This window comes from Pundamilia nyererei, unplaced genomic scaffold, assembly GCF_000239375.1.
Source record: "Pundamilia nyererei isolate P.nyererei 1_Seehausen unplaced genomic scaffold, PunNye1.0 scaffold00072, whole genome shotgun sequence".
NCBI lineage: Eukaryota > Metazoa > Chordata > Actinopteri > Cichliformes > Cichlidae > Pundamilia > Pundamilia nyererei.
In genome coordinates this window covers 1,242,703-1,262,762 of record NW_005187473.1, presented here as the reverse complement: position 1 = coordinate 1,262,762, position 20,060 = coordinate 1,242,703, and the positions used below count along the sequence as shown (strand labels likewise).

The 20,060-nt window shown below is 40.6% G+C and overlaps 1 protein-coding gene across 5 annotated transcripts in view; it reads left to right on the top strand.

Moving 5' to 3' along the window:
* The first annotated feature begins 1,216 nt into the window (after positions 1-1,216).
* The window catches only part of dlg1a (discs large MAGUK scaffold protein 1a), a 111,545-nt gene continuing 92,701 nt past the window's right edge, over positions 1,217-20,060 (top strand). For 2 of the 5 annotated variants that reach the window (XM_013911818.1, XM_013911817.1), the window contains exons 1-4: positions 1,217-1,535; positions 2,567-2,728; positions 5,401-6,196; positions 6,364-6,460. In XM_013911818.1, the coding sequence (XP_013767272.1) occupies positions 1,517-1,535; positions 2,567-2,728; positions 5,401-6,196; positions 6,364-6,460 (1,074 nt within the window). In that variant the 5' untranslated portion in view covers positions 1,217-1,516. Of the gene's footprint in view, positions 1,536-2,566; positions 2,729-5,400; positions 6,197-6,363; positions 6,461-13,153; positions 13,437-20,060 lie in introns of those variants that run through there. The other 3 variants (XM_013911824.1, XM_013911820.1, XM_013911819.1) reach the window with 2 other exon arrangements.

The window sequence follows — 20,060 nt, the reverse complement described above, 5'->3', positions numbered from 1 at the left end:
AGGAGACGTTTTAATTAATTATGGAAATTTACAGTTACATTCAAAAACACTACTCTATATAAATTTCCTCTCAAGGGTGGCGGTTAGTAAGTGTCAATATGTAGCAATATATTCATTATTGGTCATGACAATGATCCCAAACACAATGCTGAAGCAGTAAATGCATGGGTAGAAAAACAGCATCTTTCTGGCTTGTGTAGCTTTAGGATCCCCACTTGATCACTGATAGCAAAACACCTCGCTTTTAAGAAACTTAATTCATGCAAAGGGCAAAGACAATAGGTCAAAAATACTGATAAATTTTGATTTCTATCACACAGAGTTTTATTTTTTTCACTGAATGGAGCAGCAGATGCTGATACTGATTGAGCATCTCCTGTGTCGCTCTGACTGGAATAGCAAAACTTTTTGCAACTCTTGCTCAGAGACAACCAGGAAACCAGGCTATGGCTCACATAAAGGTAGAAAAGGAGGGACAACAGACTGCATGCTAAAGCTGAATGGGCATTATGGCTCTCTATATATACTCATATAGAGTCATTAGATTCTAAAGAAAGGCTTTATTTCTTTCCACTACTAAAGAGGACTTGCCTGGTAGGGATGTGGATCACTACAGTTTAGTGAGACAGGTCTGGTACAGGGGATGGTTTTCATCTACTCAGCACACTCAGTTTACCATGACAATATGGCTAAAACCACACAGGGATGAAGTGCCTGGACTTTTGCTGGGATTGCACCAGTGACATTTCAATTGGACCCCCTTGTATTTTTCTTTGTATGCACCCATGTAAGCTCCATAAACAGACATAACTGAGTGACAAGAGCCAAAGACTAAGCTGGGAACAGGAGAGGAAAGCTTTCATAGATTTAATGTAGTTAGATCAGTATCTGTAAACCCAAGTCTGTCCTCGGCATTGAGTGGATTAGATGTGGATAGGCAACCCAGAATAGACCGGGCTTTTATCCACTCCATACAATATGGCTGTTTAACATGACAATACCTGCAAGACACAAGCTCCTTATGAAGAGCCCCTCCAACCTGCTTCATCTGTGGTTTAGAGTGTGTGTGCGTACGTGCGTGTGTGTGTGTGTGCGTGTGTGTGTGTTCGTCTCGCAGGACCGTTCAACCGGTCGGACGGCGTTTTGAGTCAAGTCATCTGGGTGAAGAAATCGGTATTAGTTTAACCAAATGGTGACACAGGGAGCCTTGAAGTGAAAGAGGAACAGAGGGAGGGGAAAAACAATCACGCTATCATTATTACTCCGGGTTCTAAGTCCACGCGGTGATTGTCAGCGTTTGTTGACAGTGTCTGTGTCAGTTTTCTGACACTTTTTTTCAACACTTCATTGAATTATATTTTCTCTTAACTACCGGACAGGACGGTGGTGCCTGTTGTGGTGACAGTTTGGTGTCCCAGTTGGGTGAGCAGGCTGTCGCGGGACAGACGCTCACATCTGTGATAACAGAGTCGGATCGGTGTGAGCCAGGGGAGGAGGACTCGGCGTGCGTGCCACCATGCCTGTGCGACAGAAAGGTAAAGAAAATACTTGTTAGGAAAATGGACTTTCGGTCTGTAGTTACACGTCTATCTTATAATACTTCTGTGTTAATATTCTTATCGTATAACGCATTTTGTGACACCGAACGTATCACTTTTAGCCACTCAAAAAGGTCGCGTTGATGTTGCGCTAGCTCCGCGAGGCGCTCTTATGCGTTAGCGCACGAAACTTGTGTGAAACACCTGCACTTTTAAACGAGGGACTATTCAGTGTACGTGTACACGACTTTTAGAAAATAGCTCCAGGGCTCTTACTGCATACTCTGACGCTGTTGTAAATTCGGCATACATAATATTTAGACAACAACACGTTTGCTGTTTTTTGCAGTGAAATGCAAAAAACAGCAAAGCTGCCCACAAATAGAGCTCTTCAATATAAAAGTGCTTGCAGATAGATGCATAGAAATTGAATTGCCACCCTTTTAATTCATTTTGGCTTTACGTATTGTCATGCAAGTGTAAAGTTAATGTACGCACTGACACATTTAGTCGAAGTTTGACGTTGATCGTCACTGCTTCCGGTTTAATCAGCTGTTCAGAGACTGGAATTTGCAGCCTGCACCTTCCCTTGCACCATAAACTCTACTACCCTTCTGCATGAGGACATCGGGGCGATATAAAGGATGGCAGTAAAATGTTATAGTTTATCTTTAATGCATAAAATGTGCAAATACACGGGTTATGAAGTCTTAATTACCATTTTAATTAAGAAGGTTTTCACTGATCATTACAAACCCTAATAGAAGTTGTGATCTAGTAGCCTGGAAGGAAAACACAGAGTCATCTACTTTTTTTCTTTTCTTTTTTTTCAAATCAACCCTGGTTTGAAAAAAATGAATGAAGACACTTTATTTTTCAGACAGACATGCAGAAATTCTCAATTTTAACCGTAGTTATCTGCAATTAAAAGCTTTTAATTGCTCTGCTTAAGAGCAGCTGGATATTGTGTTTTCCAGAAGAGATAAAAACCATGTTTTTTTCTATTTATTTATTTATGTTTTCTTTAGACGCCCAGCGTGCCCTGGAGCTGCTCCAGCAGTATCGAGCCAAGCTAGACCAGAGACAGCAAAAGGCCAAACAGGGACCTGTGGAGGAAGACCACCAGCTGCAGCAGTCTTTGGACAAAGTCATCAACGTCTTTCAAAGTCAGCTCTTCAGTGCACTTCTTGGTAAGAAAATTTGCTTTGGTCAGCTTTGATCAGATTTCCTGGATTTTGACAATTTAGGCAAACTTCTTTTATATTGACTTTTCTTTGGAAATTAAGCTGTGCTTGGAGTGCTTTCTGTCAGGCATTACGTGTATTTTATGTTTAATTTGCTATCAGTTTAACGCATACATCTGCATAACTTCTTGCACTTTATCTTAACACATCACAACATTTTTGCACTTCTGGTGTCTAACCATTCATCTTACGTGCAGATTAGTCCACATGCAATTATTTTATACCATTTTACATCATTTTTATAAAAGTAGAGACAGTGGTTTTGCCATTTGTGAGTTACATTATGTTAGTTCATTGACTAATAAAACAGAAAGTTTCAGCAAAGGTAAATATCAGTTTTATCGATCTTAAAGATTTGAGCCTTTCGTTGGATTCTTCACTTCCTCTTCGCAATAATGCAATAATCTCAATGTTGTGCATGGATTTTGTTCATTTATCAAGATTCGTGTCTTACAGATACCAGATACCACACTACAAGCATCGTCATGCTGTGTTTGGGATTGACAGGGACTGACTAGATTTCCAACATTAGGTTTGCAGAAAATAGGCTGAATTCATGAACTGTTTCATTTCTGTGGGGCTGATATAGTTTTTACAAGATGTTTGAGCTGTGCTGTCACTGGACCGCTAACCAGAAAATGTAGAGCAGGACGGAGGGTGTCACAGAAAGCAAGCACTCACCTTTAAAATCTAAATCTATGTACAAATTCCTCTAACAAAGTGACAGTCTAACCAGCAAAGTTTCCTTTGATTAACTGTTGCTTAATCACACGAGAATCCTCATGGTAATGTTAATGGTGACAAACTGGTTTTCACTCCCAGGCCCCACCTGCTTTCTACCCCGCCCACACCTGTAGCTATTACAGCAGCGCACCTTCTCACGTTTATTGTGCCAGCGTTTGTGTGCTTGTTCATGCTGTTCACTCAGTTCCTCTTTTGAAGCTTGACTTTTTACTTTAACCAAATTGGATCTGATGGGTTGCGAAATAATGCTTCCCCTGTTTTGTTGCTTGATATTCTTATTGATCCTTCTTTCTGGTAAAGATTAGAGAAGACTTTGTGTATGGGTTTGCGTTCCTGCTGCTGCACTGGATTATTCCACTATTTACATTTCACTGTCCTTTTTTATTCCCCCTTATCATCTGTGTTATAGCCACCAAACTCATTTGAGATGTGCTTACAGGATGATATATGATTTAGTGCAGAACTATTTGTCAGCTGTACTGTGGATTAGGGGAAGCGAACCATTGCTAGTAATATTATGTCGCCACTAGAGGTCCTCAGAGTATTAGCTATGTTTCATTAGGTAACGCATTCTCTACTGGTGTACTCTGAGATATGGAGTCTCTTTGTGACCATCTCGGTTTTGCTTGCATCTGAATAATTTAGCATATACTATAAAGTAATAGTTAAGCTCTGCTGGAGCAGCTTTTTTTAACATCTCAGCCTCTGTCCAGCTCACAGTGGGGACTCCCTTAACAAATTTAACCAATCCTGGGACAGTTGCAGATAGTTGTTTTCAGAACATAGGGGCTACATTTAAATAGGGCATTCATTTGTTAGCTGCCAACCTGCAGTTGACTTAACAGTCACGGCAACATGACTTTTAAGGGAACAACTGACTGTAAATAAGAGGCAAGCATTTCCCCATATCTGCACCTTTATCTACGGCCACTCAGTAACTAAACCTGTCGTACTGTATAACAGGCTCTCTTACACCCACCGGTACCAAATCCCGACACACTGGAATACAAAGCAGGCAAATCAGGTCATTCTACGGGTGGAGTAAACTTATCAAATCTCATCTGATAAAATTCACTGCAAACAAGTTAGAGAGCCACACACAGAAAACAAAAAAAGCTGGACTGTATACCCGTCAAGATTGCCAGGTTCTTAACAAATAAGTATTTATTGGCCTTTTTGGTTAGAACTGGTTAATTAGTGGTGATGCTTCGACACTTAGTGATGTCTGTTCTCCCCAAGCACATCTAGCTGTCATGGTGGCCTTTCCACCATATTCAGTAGTTACTTTAAATGCAGACATATACCTAATAAATACTTAGGTAGATGTCTAATTACACTACCTTTGAGGTGCAAGTCCTGAAGATCATTCATATTTTATGCTTTTTTGGTGTGTTTTTCTATCCATCTATGTTTTTCCGGCATTGGCATTGTGCTTGGTATTAGCTGGTGGATCAAAATCTGACAGTACTTTTCTGTGTTCATAATTTCATCGGTTTTTGACAAGATCCCCAACGCCACCGCCTTCACCCCGTCCAGCCTACAGATGGCTGTAGGCTCTTACTATTGCACCTCTCTCCTGAGAGAATGGCTTGATTCTTGATTCTTCAGTGAACAGAACTCTGGCTCTTATGAAGCAAAATATAATGAAATGTGGGGTGGCCCAAGACTTTTGCACAATATGATTTTTAAAGGTTAACTGATTATAAATTACACCATGGATTTATTTTTATTAATGATCAACTAATCTGTCTTTTGGTGAATAAATTAATGTATCAATTAAACACTCACTGTTTGCACTCAGTGATTTGCCCACTTCTGTAGGGTTTAGTTAATCACTACACCCGTTCACATTGTTACTTTCCTCCTTTTTCCAGATATCCAGGAGTACTATGAGTTTACCGTCCTTGCAGACAGCAAGTGCTCTGCGGACAGTCCCAAGAACCTTGCTGCCTCCTGCTGGCTGCCAGCAGAACCCTCAGCCCAGCCACTGTCCTCCACAGGTCCCTTGACCTCCAGCATTTCTGATGGACAATCCCAACCCAAACCACTCGTCTCCAAACCCAGGTCATTCAAGTATCCTGCGCCTCCAGTACCATCAGCAACACCAGCAACAAAGCCATCTTCGCCTACAACGCAGTCCAGCACACCTGAGTTGCAGCTGGCCAAAGTGAAGTACCGTGCTCCTCTTCCTCCTGCTCAACCGGGGGGCTCCAAATCATTTGAAGCGGAGACTTCTAAACCCAGTGTCGCAGTTAGTAATGCAGAAACCCCGACCGGCTCCACAAATACATCTCCTGGAGTGTCGCTAAATGGAACAAAGCTTACTGCCACCAGCTCTGGCGTTTCTTCAGAAAGCTCCACCAGCCCACAAAGCATTCCTGCTTCTTCTGACCTGGTGACAGTCTCAGCCCTCGTCTCGAGCACCATTCAAGGCCTTGTGTCTCCAACTGCTCCGGTCAAACCTGCCCGCACCAGGATCCCTTCCAGCACAAGCCCAGGTCCCAACAAAGTCACAGATTCTGTCCCTACTGCTCCTCTGACCAGCAAGGACTCAGGATTCAGCAAAGTCACTCCCATTCCAAGTCCGACTAGTCCAAGCCAGGGAAAATTCACCTTCAGCGGACGCAGGTCCACAAGTCCTCCTGGACAGCTGAACAAAGGACCTTATGCGTGAGTGCAGTCTCTGGTAATATGAATGTGCATTGATTGCTAGTGTAATATCTTTATATAGTACTTCAACATGCTATTAGGAATTTAGATATAGAACAGAACACTAATGGACACATATTTGGAGTTCACCTATTTGCACCCTCCCTTGATCTCTTTTCTCCAACCAGCCCAACCAGTCCTGGACCAGGACAGGGCCCTTCCACTAGCCCAACCCATGGTCCAGCCCTCTCCAGGCCACCCACGAGCCCAGTGACCCACAACAAGGTAAGACATCTCTTTATGTTTTGTTGTAAGGACCACAGGAAAGCTGCAGCAAATCTGTCTGTAGCTGACAGAAAATGAGATAGAGGTTGTGTCACGAGTCTGTAGCTGCAGACTCTTGGAATTTGCAGTGTGAACCCAGATGCAGATAAACAGAAGCAAGAAAACGAAATCTTAAAGGCAGGAACAAAACAAAGGCAAAAGGAGACCATAAACACTAAGGAAACTGTGAGGAAACGAAACTAAGAATACTTAGAACGAGACTAGCAAAACTGAACACACTGAACACAGGATGTGAGACTATCAAAATAAAACAGGAAACACGTTTTAATTGATTCTGTTGTGATTGTTAAACTATTGACTTTGAAAATGACATTTTCAGAAGCTGTTAGAAAGGTTCCTGAGAAGTGTTTATGAGAGACACCACGTCTGCTTTTGAATCAGTGTGTCGAAAGGCTTGTGGTGGCTGCAGCAGGCAGAATAAGATAGGCAGGTTGTTTATACAGATTCATGCATTGCATAATATGACAAAGGGAAACAGGTTAAGTAACGTTTTAATAATCTGGACAGTCAGCAGAATGAGGTCAGAGGGTTAACCGTAACCCTTGGGTAAACAGGGATTGATGGTTTCCTTTAGTTTGAGCTTTTTGACCGCAGGCTTGTTGCTGATGACTGAACATAGAGCATCATTAGAGTAATGTCATTGTGCTTTTTTCAGTGTGTCTGTTTACTAAAGTTCTGCTCTTTACATGATGATTGAATTTGTGGAGTTGGAAGCATCAAGTTTTCATTTTTTATCACAAAAATGGGTGAATTTTCCAAATGTTAAGTAAAGCCCAGCCAATATGGAAACTGAGCAATTATTTTTTTGTTCAGAGCGTACCGAGCCTCATCTATCATGCAGTATCTTACCCAAGCACACTTCATGGAGAAGAATTAAAACTTTTTGATTAGTGGATTATTCAATATGGAGCACACTTTTTTTTTCCTTTTGTTTATTTTTCTGTGTTTTTAAAAGAAAAATTTGTGGGCCATTTTTCATTTGTTCTAACGGGAACGAAAAAGTGAAAATGACACAGAAAATAGTTCAGGATTGACTCAAACCCGGGTCACCTGTTCAACCACGTTAGCTGTACCTGTGCCCTCATCTCCTCTGATTATTCTATAGCACATGCAGAAGTTTGTGCAGCTCAGGTTGATGGAAATAATGATATGTTGCTATGCTCATATATACTTTTCCTTTAATGTCACACCCACCTGGGACAAAACACAGACTTTCTTCTAGTCAAAATGCTGCATAGCTAACATGTACCACTACAAGCCACTCGCTTTGTTTAGAACTGCTATACAGCTGAAAGTGTAGCAATGCATGTAAACACTCTTCATCTAATTCTTGTTGTAGTGGCCAAAATTGCACCATCCTTTTCCACAGCAGCCCACATTACACTTGGTAGGTGCTTTAAACTATTCAAAATGTTACTGCCTTGCCATCATGACCTTGTCTAACTTTAGCCAGCTAATAAGAACTCACTTTCGTTTGGATAGTGAAGAATGTTTAGTTTTTTTTTTCACCCCAAAGCTATTAATAATGATTCTGGTTATCACAGCCCAGTGCAGACAGACTGACCACTTTCTGTTGGCAACGGAGAGCATCAGGAAAAAACAACAATGAGTGCAAGCACCGGAATAGGACAAAAAAGTAGAGCAGATACAAATGCACATGTGAACTCGAAGACATGTTGCACATGTTCATGCTCTGCTGCAGATGTGAGTGTTAGACATGGATTTGCTTACTCCAACTTTCCCTTCTCTCTCAGCGCCACAGGTAGTGTATAGTATTTGCTCTATATTACAGCATTTACTGTATATTGTACACATACAGTATATTACAGTGCCAGCTGTAGTAATGTTGTGTATCAAGGAAAAGCAAAAGAGTCAAATCGCAGCTCTGCGTGTAGCTTTGGGCTACATATGGAGCTTTAACTTCACCCACAGTCAAAAAGTTGAAAGTAGAGCATCTATTGCTATACCGCTGTTACTGTTCACTCAAGCCCCCCCACTTCTGCCAAACAGAGACCTGACCTGATAAAAAAAAGCAGAGAGTGGTGTGAGTGTGTGTGAATCTGTTTGTGTATGCGCTTATGTCTGTGCATACACGTCTGTCAGTGTGAGTGTTTGCCTGTGCATCCATGTGTGTGCGCTTCTGCGGCTGTCTCCAGACGTTTGCCGCTTTTTTGTGTGTGTGTTCGTGTGTGTATGTGTGCTGAGTGTTCTGCATGTGTGCCGATATATATTCTGAGCCATGCACTCTTCGAGTTCAAAATGTGGCTACCAGCTGCCATAAAACGAAGAAAGCAGCTGGAAACCAAGAGGGCGGGTCGAGGTGCATCGGGACAGACTCGCCATGTTTCCGATTCGGCCTCTGTTTTAGGAGAGAAGTCCTATCTGGCTGCTCCGATGAAAGGACAGGTGGAGAGGACACAAGAAAGGGAGGAGAGAGAAACTGAACGATGAAAGGAAAGGAGGAGACAGAGACAGACAGACGGGAAAAACATGCCACCAAAAGCAGCAAACATCTGATCGGTGGAACAGGAAAGTTGGAGCCACGAGATGTTTTGGTGAAAGTTTGCCAGTCGAACTGGTGAGGATGGATTGCATCTGTATCCTCACTACCAAGGTGAGACACGGGAACAGAGCAGGCTACTGTAGAAAGTGGTGGAGAAGACAAATCAGGGCACAGGAGAACAGGGTGTGTCAGTGTGGTCATTAAGACAGTAAAAAAAATTTAGTTTTATAATTTTGTGATCGGTGTATTTATTCAGTCATTACAGCAATGCCTTAATTTTTAATGTCAAACTCATTCTGAATGAATCATTGATGGGAAACTTAGCCATATCAAATTGGGGACACAGTTGCTTCATGTACAGTTGACTTGCTTTAGTTTGTGAATAAACAGATTATAAGAGTAGTAGGCTGTGCTTTTGTGAAGCGATTCTAATGGGAATGCTGATCTGATGTACAGTTATTGGTCTGACATCATGTGACACCCAGAGAGACAGCAAACTAGGTTGATAGGACAGACACTTCAAAAGAGCGACTGCCTGGCTGTGAAGGTATGCGACTGGTGCAGTGGTTGACTGAATGACTGACTGCTCTTGAGGCAGAAGAGAGAATTTGGCTAAAAAAAACTAGGCTGGCAAAATTAAACACATACATTATGCACATATGTTCATGCTCAGAAATGCATGACCCATTTATAAGGAGTTGAATCAGTGTGAGCTGGGACAGATTTAAAGCCTGCATGTTGCAGCAGGCAAAAAGGTGACAAAGATATTTGTGTGTGGACTTGAGAAAAAAAGTTCAAGTTTTGTATACTGCAAAAAAATCGACATACCTGGGCCTTTCGACAATCTTAAAATTTTTGCATTTCTCAAATAAGTACTAAAAGTACCCTATCATGGAGCACACTACCTACTGTCATGGTTTGCTGTGTGGCAGGCAGGATATAGGACCCAAACACAGGGCTCATACATGGAGAGGAAACTCAAAACGGCAGTTTTATTGCAGGAACAACTCTTACACTAATACAGAAAACAAAAACAAAAATAAGAAACTAGAAACATGAAACTCAAACCAAAAACACTAAGAAACCAGGGAACTAAACTGGGAACAGAGAACTGGCAAATACCAGTAGCATGGAGAGAACAAACACAGCACATGGGGGTGGTGATGGAAGGAAAACATAGGGCTTAAATACACAAGGGAGTAATGAGAGAATGGGAAACGGGAGGGAAACACAGCTGGGAGGAATAAGGCATAATGAGGCAAGGGGAAGCAAAACTAGATACTCTGACATAGGACATGGGACTGTCAAGTTAAAACAGGACACATGAGACAATCCAGCCCGTTCTCACTCCTGAGGCGTAATATACGGACGATTTGTCAAGTCCCAAGGTGTTCCTGAGGAACACGAAAGGTGACATTCCACGCTCCTATGCTACGCGCCGGGTTATGGATGAAATCCAGTAGAATGACGCTCTCGTGGTAATACATGTTCCAGCCATGTATTCCAGCCCTAACCCTACCCTTATCCCTAACCTTAACCAGCACTTTAATGACGTTAGATATTGTTTTCCTAAGCGATTTAAGTAAAACAAACGCACATGTCTAGATTCATTCCAAATAGTTCTCATGTTTCCTCATTTTTCTGATCTGTGCATGTGCATGCACCCGGAAGTTTAATATATCGACGATTTGTCACCTAGTGTAAAATGTTATGCTTTGGGAGTGAGAACGTGTTGGAGAATCAGAAGGAAGCAGACTAGACACTGAGACATAGAGACACGACTGGATGCCATCCAGTCATCCACCCATTCACACGCACATTCACACACTGGTGATGGCAAGCTACATTGTAGCCACAGCTGCCCTGGGGCTCACTGACAGAGGCGATATTAACATGTATTTTGTAGGATTTTGACAGAACACTGTCTGAAATCCAACACTATGAGTTGTACATTTTCCTGAAATGATGCAGGGTTTGACTGCAGTTATTGTGCTACCTGCTGTTTTTTGGGGACATTTGATTCTTGAACCTCTGTATATAATACCAAATTCTTATACATAACACATACATTTGAAAAAAGATATAAAAACTAAGCCATATCAGAACACATATAACTTGCCTAAAATAGATATACTTCTTCCAGCTAGCAACTAGCGTCTTCTTTTGCCACTATGTAGCTAAGATTGTAACAACTGAGCTATTAAAACTCAGTTTTTGACTTTTATGAATACACCATAGGGGTACTGTGGTACTTGCCTTTATGCACCCAAAGTCACGAGTGAAGGTGCACAATTTGAGACACAGAGAAGGAGCTAATGTAAATATATAAAACATTAACTCTCTGTTTGTTTATTTCTTTAGTTTAGTGACCAAACTTGGCATACTGGGACATCTTAGACCCTTGAAGGGTCTTATCTGTATCTGATATTATAACGTTATCATGTTCCATGGCAATTGCCTAACAAATGACTAATTTTTTTTTAGCATTTTTACACATATAACATGTTATACAAGTATTATATTGTTTTTAATTACTCAACTAAAGTGTTTCATTTATATCTATGGATGCCTAGCAACTTCAGAGCAGTGGGATAAAAATGACCAATTTCAGACCTTCCACCCATATTTTTTTATTTTCTCAGACAGTTTAAGTATATCAGTCTGCCAATAGTACGGACAGTCGAAACACTACTGTAGCATGGAAATGTAGCAGTAGAATTAATTAGTAATGAATGCGTGAGAGAGATCCTGTCAGTACAGTGTAATTATGTCCTCAACTTTCTCCTGATTTTGCTCACTTTTTTTAGACTCCAAACATTACTCCAACTACTTAGCTGTCTCTCCTGTGTCTTATTTTCAGCACAAAAACTGGGCATACATGTAGCTGAAGATGAACTGTATTAATTACAGAAGATGTTCTTTCCCCTCAGTAATTTCAAAGTAATAGACACCCCACAAAAAAGTAAAAACCATCATAAAACCTACAATAAAGTTTCAAATCAATGTCTCCCTGCCAGTCTCACAGCTTGTCCTAGAGCTTCTTAAACTAAAAACAACATCTTGAACAGAGTGAAAATAATTTTGATCATAAGTTTGGAAGATGGCTTCTGGCTTGTGAAAACAGTCTTCATTATGGGCGTGTAGAGGGATTTGGGCATGACAGTTACACCTAATATATTGTGGTCTGGGCGTTTGGTGGTTTGAACCTTACTGTCTATGTAAAAGGTAAACATGCTGACTACTCTGTCGTCCTGCCACCTTAGCTAGAAATACTATGTGTCTGCCAGATCCTGAGCTTATTTATATGAAATTAACTCTTGGGAGCGTGATCTTCTGTCTGTATGCACAGAATCAAATCCAAGGGTTTATGATTAACTTTAGCACAACTGTCAGTTCTACCAAAAACTTCCAAATACAGCCTGATTCCAAGATCATTCATCACAAAGGAATCTGGAGAATAATAGGAAGTAGCAGTGAAAAGCTCACTGGCAGTCATCGCGAAAGCTTGATTGCAATTCTTGCTGCCAAGTGTGACAAAACCACTTCTTAGGTTTAGGGTATAATTACTTTTGCATATTGGGCCAGATACATTTTTTCTCTTTATAAATTAAATGAAAAACTGCATTTTATATTATTTGGGTTATCTTTGCCTCACGCAGTCTGGGTATTTAACTGTGTATGAATACTCTCCTCTCTAGCTTGCCCAATCCTCTTTTCCTCTCTGATATATCCAGTCTTAAATCCCACTCTGGTTTTATTAGTGACTGATTATTGTTTGGTCTGACTGAGTGCCTTCTGTGCACCAAGAGAGCAAGAGTCTCTCCTAAGAGGCTTACCTTAGGCTGCTAATAGACTTTAAAGAGGTGGAACTATTTTAGGATGGACAAAGAGGAGGATAGAGAGAAAAAAATGATGAGATACACAAAGACCTTGGAAAGAAAGCCAGAAAAGACCATGGCTGCATGAACACTTCATGCAGTCATTGCATGCCTAGTTTTTCAGGGGTACTTTACTTGCAATTGCCAGGAAAAGGCCATGATAAATCCTTTCTGTAGTCCTACCATCTGAACAGCTGTCCAGCTGGCATCGTGATGTAACTGTGAGGAGGGCTCAAACATCAGACGGAGCAATCAGCAGAGAAGCCATGTGAGGAGAGACGAGCGAGAGAGAACTTTGTAAGCAGCTGTAGGACAGTTGAGTCCAGTGACTTGCATCTGCAGTAGAACTAATATAGCGACTCAGGACCGCTGTTACAGTTTGGTTAAACGTCGTCTTGGCTCTGTATGGCCCACACCTGTAGAGAATTGGACTATGTCTCTGGACTGGCCTGCCTGTAGGACAGCCGATACTACTGGGCCACCACGTGGGCTAATTGTGAAAATGGAGCACTGCCACTCTGCGGTTTCGATCAATGTAATGTATATTATATTATTTCAATTACACTTTATGACTTTGCAGTTCACATAGAAGAAACAGATTTGTACTGTAGTTGAGTAGCAGAGGCAAATAAGGTGTAACTTACTTTAGTAATAAATAACCAGCTGTCCATTACCTCTGTATGTGTTGTGTGTTATTGCATGCACAATTTAGGTACGCTTAAGGCTTATATGACATTAAACTCAGGTGTGGAATTACATGTTTACCTATAATTAAATGTCCTCTGTTTATTCTGCAAATGCATTTTAACACAAGAATGCAATATAGTAGGACTATTTTTATTATTGCAGCCTAGTTTTTCACAGTATTTAGCTCATTTTTAACCATATCTTAGGTAAAGTGTAGGTTAACACACCTATGTATGCAAGGCTTAAAAACTATCTTGGAATTAGTTCCACAGAAGTATATCAGCGGTACTAGGAGGTACAGGAACTGGCTGAAAACCAAGAGGAGCTCAGTAATTAAGAAGAATTAGTACAGGGTCAGAGGTTACAGCTTTAACATTACTTAGCTGCATTCTAATGCTAAATCATGAATGCTAACCACTAAACTAAATTCTTCTAAAGTACTTAGGAACACTCTATATACTTATATGCATCAGTATTGGCCACAGTGGATCGAATGCTGCAGTGTAGTCAATGAAAGTGATCCAGTGCTAGCTAACTGGAAATAATTGCCAACCCAAATCCATCCAAAATTTCTTGAATAGGAGCTGTTCATGGGTGTGAAGCTCCCTTGACGACGCTGAAACATGACCACAGTGTTCATTTATATTTTAGAGATGCTTTGTTTCACGTTATAAGAAAGTTGTTTTGTAGGAACACTTGAATTCTGCAGTGAAGCAAATACTATAAATGCAAAGGGTGCAGAAGAAATTTAAAAATTACAGTTGAGTGTCTTAAAGACACAGAAACTTTGACAAGTTTACATCCCTGACTTTTGCATTAGCCTACTCCGGTTATATGATAGATTATTTTTTTTCTTTCTTAGTACCTTCAGTCAGCCAGTGATGTCTAATAATGCATTGGTTAAATGTATAATTTTTTAATATTACAATTTAATAGCTGATTATTTAAATAATTTGCATGAATTTCAGAGTATTTTATATCTTAAAGTTATGTCCTGTACATTTTTATTCCAGCATAATCTGTCAGTGTTGTGATATTAGGAATGTTTGGCTTTGCCAGTCTGCGACTGGTAACTGTGGAGGAAAATCTGTGACAGTCAGCGCTCACTGGTTTTCGCTGGTCTTCGGCTGTTTCTTGTAAAGCTTCGGGGTGTGTTTTTGGCTCATTATCCTGCTGCAGTGTTAACCTTTTTTTGGATTCAGGTCACTTGTCTAATTCCAAAGAAGGCTAAACACCTCCAAACTGAAATAACCCTGTTACCTCTGCAATTGTTGCTTTGAACCTTTGTGATTTTAATCACTCAGACCTTCTTCTCTTACTATTTTAAATCTACGGGTCCATGTGTGGCTCTATATTGATGTCCTTGTACACTGAAATTGTCACGAATAACTAAAAAGTAGTGCCTTAAGATCAACTACTAATCTGCAGTGTCTGCGACTCTTTGTAGATGCTTTTACAAGGTAGTGTAATCTGACCTTATCCAACTCTAAGCAGGTAACTTTTAAGGAATTGTTTAGAGACCTCTCCTTCTTTAGACAAGCAAACTCTGAAGCAACTTTTTTTGTGCATCAGTGAACAAAGTTCAGTGTATTGATCCTCTCTTTTTGCTGTTCCTGGTTGTTTTTGCATATTAATGATTCAATAATCAAAAAGGTTCTGAAGTCCCATGCACTGCCTTTCAGTCTCATCTTGATTTGACATTGTTTAGAACAACGTTTGGATTTCTGATATTTTCACTTTCTGCTAGAAGCTGGTGGACAATAACTCCAAGTTGATTTAATTAAAGAAACCTCTGATAATCAGAATTATTTGAATGCTGCTTCAGACAGTCACAATTAAGGAAACGTGGCCTTTTGTTTAAATGAATTCTTTGCTTTTAATGTAGTTCCTGCTTAGTGCAGAGCGGTGATTGAAGCAGACTTCAGTGGACATGTAGGTGAAGGGAACAGGGGTGAGATGGAGTTGGGTAGCTATGGTGTAAAGGATGGCAGTGGATTTTGTGAAAAGGATAGAAATGGTTGTGGTGAACACATATTTCAGGAAGAGAGAGGGAAGTTCATTGATGCATAAGAGTGAAGGAATCTGCTCCAATCTAAAAGCGATATGAGACTGCAAGTCTGGGTCAGGGGAGGCAGCACTGGATGGTAGCCAATGAACTTAGAGGCAAGGATTAAATAGTGTAAGTTGAAAAATGTTCAGGGAACAGTTGAGACAAAATCTGGTCGGTAAGGGAGAGATCTCTTGGATAGTACAGCTAACGTGGTGAGGGAAGCTGCCTAGAGGATATTTGGTATAACCTCTGGTTAAAGGAAAAAGACACGAAGACTTGGTGGTTCAAACGAAGAGGTTGACAAAGGAAAAGTGAGATACTCTGGGAGGTAGACGGGAATACTGGGAGGACAGGACAAGAGAGAGGTGACAAAGGCAAAGGCTTATAGTTACATTTTATGTGAGGCTGAAGGAAGAGAGTCCAAGCTGGAAAGAGCAGGTTAGGGTGATTAAGGATAGAGGTGGAAATGAACTAATGAGTGAAGGAAGTGTGCTTGGAAAGTGGAGGGAGTACTTTGAGGAGCTCATGTATGTAGAAAATGAGAGCGAGAGGAAGGATGGAGAACAGCTAGTGAATCAGGAAGTCCAAAGGATTAGTTAGGAGGAAATGAGGGCAGCTATGATGGAGGATGAAGAGTGTAAAGGCGATTGCCCCCGGATGACCTATCTGTGGTGCTATGGAGATATCAAGGAAAGTGGGCGGTGGACCTTTTAACCAGACTGAGTCTTCCACAGCCAGGAGAGTGAGAGGATTCCTGACGAATGGGAAAGACGTGGCTGGGCAGAACTTGAATATAACATCATTTTAAATAAATAACAGGGGCATAAATGATAAACTAAAATCTTAATTGTGACGAGGAAAAATTTTCAGGTGTTACAGGAGAACACAAACAAACTGGAAAACCAAATTCTTTGGTCAGTTCCAAAGAAATAAAATGACTAAATAGCTAAAACATTTCCACAATCGCAAATTCTTCAACAGTGTCCTCATCTTTTGAGCCTTGTGCTGTGTCCTCAATTGGACCAAGCATGCGGAATATGGAAGCAGACAAGAGAAAAGATCACAGAGAAGATTCACGTAAAGGATGCAGTAAAGGAGAACATGCAGAGTGATGACAGAAGAGGATGGTAGAGATGAAATTCAGATGATCAACTGTGGCGATGCTTGAGAAGAAGAAGGAAGAACATTTGTCATGTCAGAAATTTCACTTGTTTTTTCCCCACATTTACATGAATAGATGACAGATGTGTTAAAAACTAAATATAAATATATAAGGAACAATAACCAAGTACTGCAGTGCCTGTGTTTTGCCACATTGTGGCACTGTCTGTCTAACAAATTCAGTGACATGAGTGGGTTTCACATTGTTTCTCTGCAGTGACTTAAAACATCCACGTTTGCTATTTAAACACACAGTCAGCTGACATGTCCCTTGGCATTATTTATTATAAAATATTCAGCAGATAACAGCAGATGTCCTATAATTCATTTCTGCCTCATGTTTATTTTGCTACTGCTACAAGGTTTCAGCAGGAGTCTGATGCCCTCACTCAGCTTTTAGAGGAAACAATGAGCTCTATTTTAAAGGGAATTCACTCATGTGTAAACTGAATATACAGCTGGTAAAAGGTGATCATGTGACCATATTTAAAATCTTGATGTATGGTGCCTTTTTAAATTGGTTGGCTTGTAGAATGGAGACTCCACAGCGATTGGCTGGAAGGGGGTGTATGAGGTTATTACACACACACATCCGCACAGCGTAGTTATTTCTGTGCTGGCTGACCTACTAATGTTAACATGTAGTGCATGCCTGCTAGGCTCATGAGGTAGCATCCTCTCTCTCTCTTGCTTTTTCCCATTTGTCATTTATTCCTTTTTCTTCACTCCCTTCATCCTCCTTTCTTTCTTTCTTTCTTTCTTTCTTTCTTTCTTTCTTTCTTTCTTTCTTTCTTTCTTTCTTTCTTTCTTTCTTTTGTGTGTTCTGCTGTTATTTTATTTCTGTGTTTCAGGAAATTTGGTCTGTGATCCGATGTGAGCTTTACTCTCCCAGTACATTCTGTGAGCCATATGATCTAGAACCCCTTAGGTCATCCCAGATGTATGCATGTTTGTGTGTGTGGTTGCACACAGATCAGCAGGAGCTCCATCTGCTCTTTGCCAAACACAGAGGGATTCACTGTATCGCTGGTCTCCGTGCGAGGTTATCACAAAAACCAAGGCTATTTGAAGACAGGCACTTCAGCCTGTGCTGACTTCTGGAGAAATCCAGTCTCAGGTTTCTGGACTGAAAGAGAGACGTGAAAGACGTTAGTGTATGAATCCAGAATAACTTAGTAGTAGTATATGGCCAATCTCTCACTCATCCAGTGATGTCGCACAGTCCTGACTCACTCTAAATCTAGTTAATGAGAAATTTACATTTTCTGCTCTGCACACTACTGAAAAAATATCACCGTAACACAGTAAATATTGGAAAGGAAAAGAAGGGCATTTGGGGTATATTCAGGATATGCAGCTATAAAAACAGCAGTCTGGTTCACTACAAAAAAAATGCAAATTTTCCCAGACTAGGATAAATTAGGAGGTTTTGAAATGTGTCAATAATCACATGGTTTATAGAATGACATCCAGGAAATATAGCTTTTAAAAATCTCACAGTGGATCCAAAACACAGTGTTTCTCCCATGAAACGCTTAAAATAACCTCTTGTGTCATTGCATTATTTACAGGACTTGTCTACCTGCATTAACTTCTAAACTTTTTTAGCTCACCCAGGTGCTTCCTTTATCTGTGTACAGCTGGAATAGCATCTAAAAATATTTTTCCATTACTAACACTCAGTTTTAAATACAGCCATAATCGGGCCATAATCTTAAACTGTGGCTTGATTAGTTTGCCAATAAGCCTATAAAATGACCGTAGATGGTATCAGTTTATTTTTTCTTTTGCTTCTCCTCTATTCCGTATTATAAAATCAGCCCCTGTGACCTCAGAGTCACCGTTTGTTCACTTCAGCCCCTCTGTTCGTGCACAGTTTCGCCTTCTCTGTTTTCTCTCTCATGCTGTGTTGTTTGTTTGCAAGTGGAGGTGAGAAGGCAAAGGCAACCACAGAGAGACTACTGCGTGTGTTTAGGTCTGCATGTCTGCATGTGTGATGGTCCAGATGGCTCAGCCATCAGCATCAAGAGCTTGATTAAGGAGTACGCTTTGACTTCTTTGACTTTCTCTGCCCTTTACCCCCCATTTGCCTGCTCCGTTCTCAGACTCGGCATTTACAACACGTAAAACAGCTACACGCTGTTGTGGAGCTAAATTAATTAGTGGTTAATTTATCTGTTAGTGGATCAATTAGTTGATTAATAGAAGAAAATGTGCTGAACTGTGACCCAAGTCTTGAAGGAATTTCTTTAAATCTATTGACTGTCTTTCTGTTAAAAATAAGTTTATCCTTGGACTCAAGGATAAACTTATTTGAATTTCATGGTCACGTATAACAGCCACAAAAGATTTTGGCTGTAACTCAAGAACACCGGCACTCAGTTCAAAAGCTTTTCTTTGAAGCTTTGTTGCAAAAAATGATGAAGTGATGACTTCTTTATTATCCAAAAGGTGAGGTCAGAGGTCAGTTTTGCTTTAAATTCACCATTATTCAATACGGGAGTAGAAGTGAATAATATGTTTTTGTGCTTGCTGTCTTTGTCTTTGATGCCCACCTGTTAAATTCCTGCAAATTCTTTATTACATACTATATGAGTCGGCACAGACATGGTTGTAAATTGATTCAAGTAAGTTGGTCAAGTTGAGCGCTGCAAAGCGTTAATTCTGCTTATCTCTTATATGACTGAATTGAATATATTTGCTATTGGTCTGGAATAAAAAACCCTAAACAACTGGAAGTTTTCCCCTTGACTTTATTGGGAAAGTAACAGGTTAAACTGTGGCCACTACAGCGCTAAATTTACATACGTAGGGTGGGGGATTGGCAAAAACTGTGCACAGCATAAGTTGAAGCAGAACACAAAGCTCTTCCTGGCAACTCAGCAGATTTCAGTTCGAGGCCACCTCACTGTTTTTATTTAGCTGATAACAGATGGCATAGCATCCAATTGAAAAATCGCATCGAGGACACGGTTCAAGTTGGTTTCGCTTGTTTACGGTTTCTGCAGGCCATTTTGTAACTTATCTTGACCCAAGCTTCTCCTTCCATGCTGTATCTAACTCGAGACAGACATCAGTCTCATACCAGTTGTCAGTCATAACTGCTCTGTGTTCAGCCATGGTCTTGTTGCTGCTCTCCTCAACTCCAGCTTTCCATGCATGTCCACGGAAATGCAGGGAGTTCGCTGAATGGAGCCAAATACAAACACCAAATACATAGCACTTTAGGTAGAAATAACTACTTTTAACTATAGCGGTTCT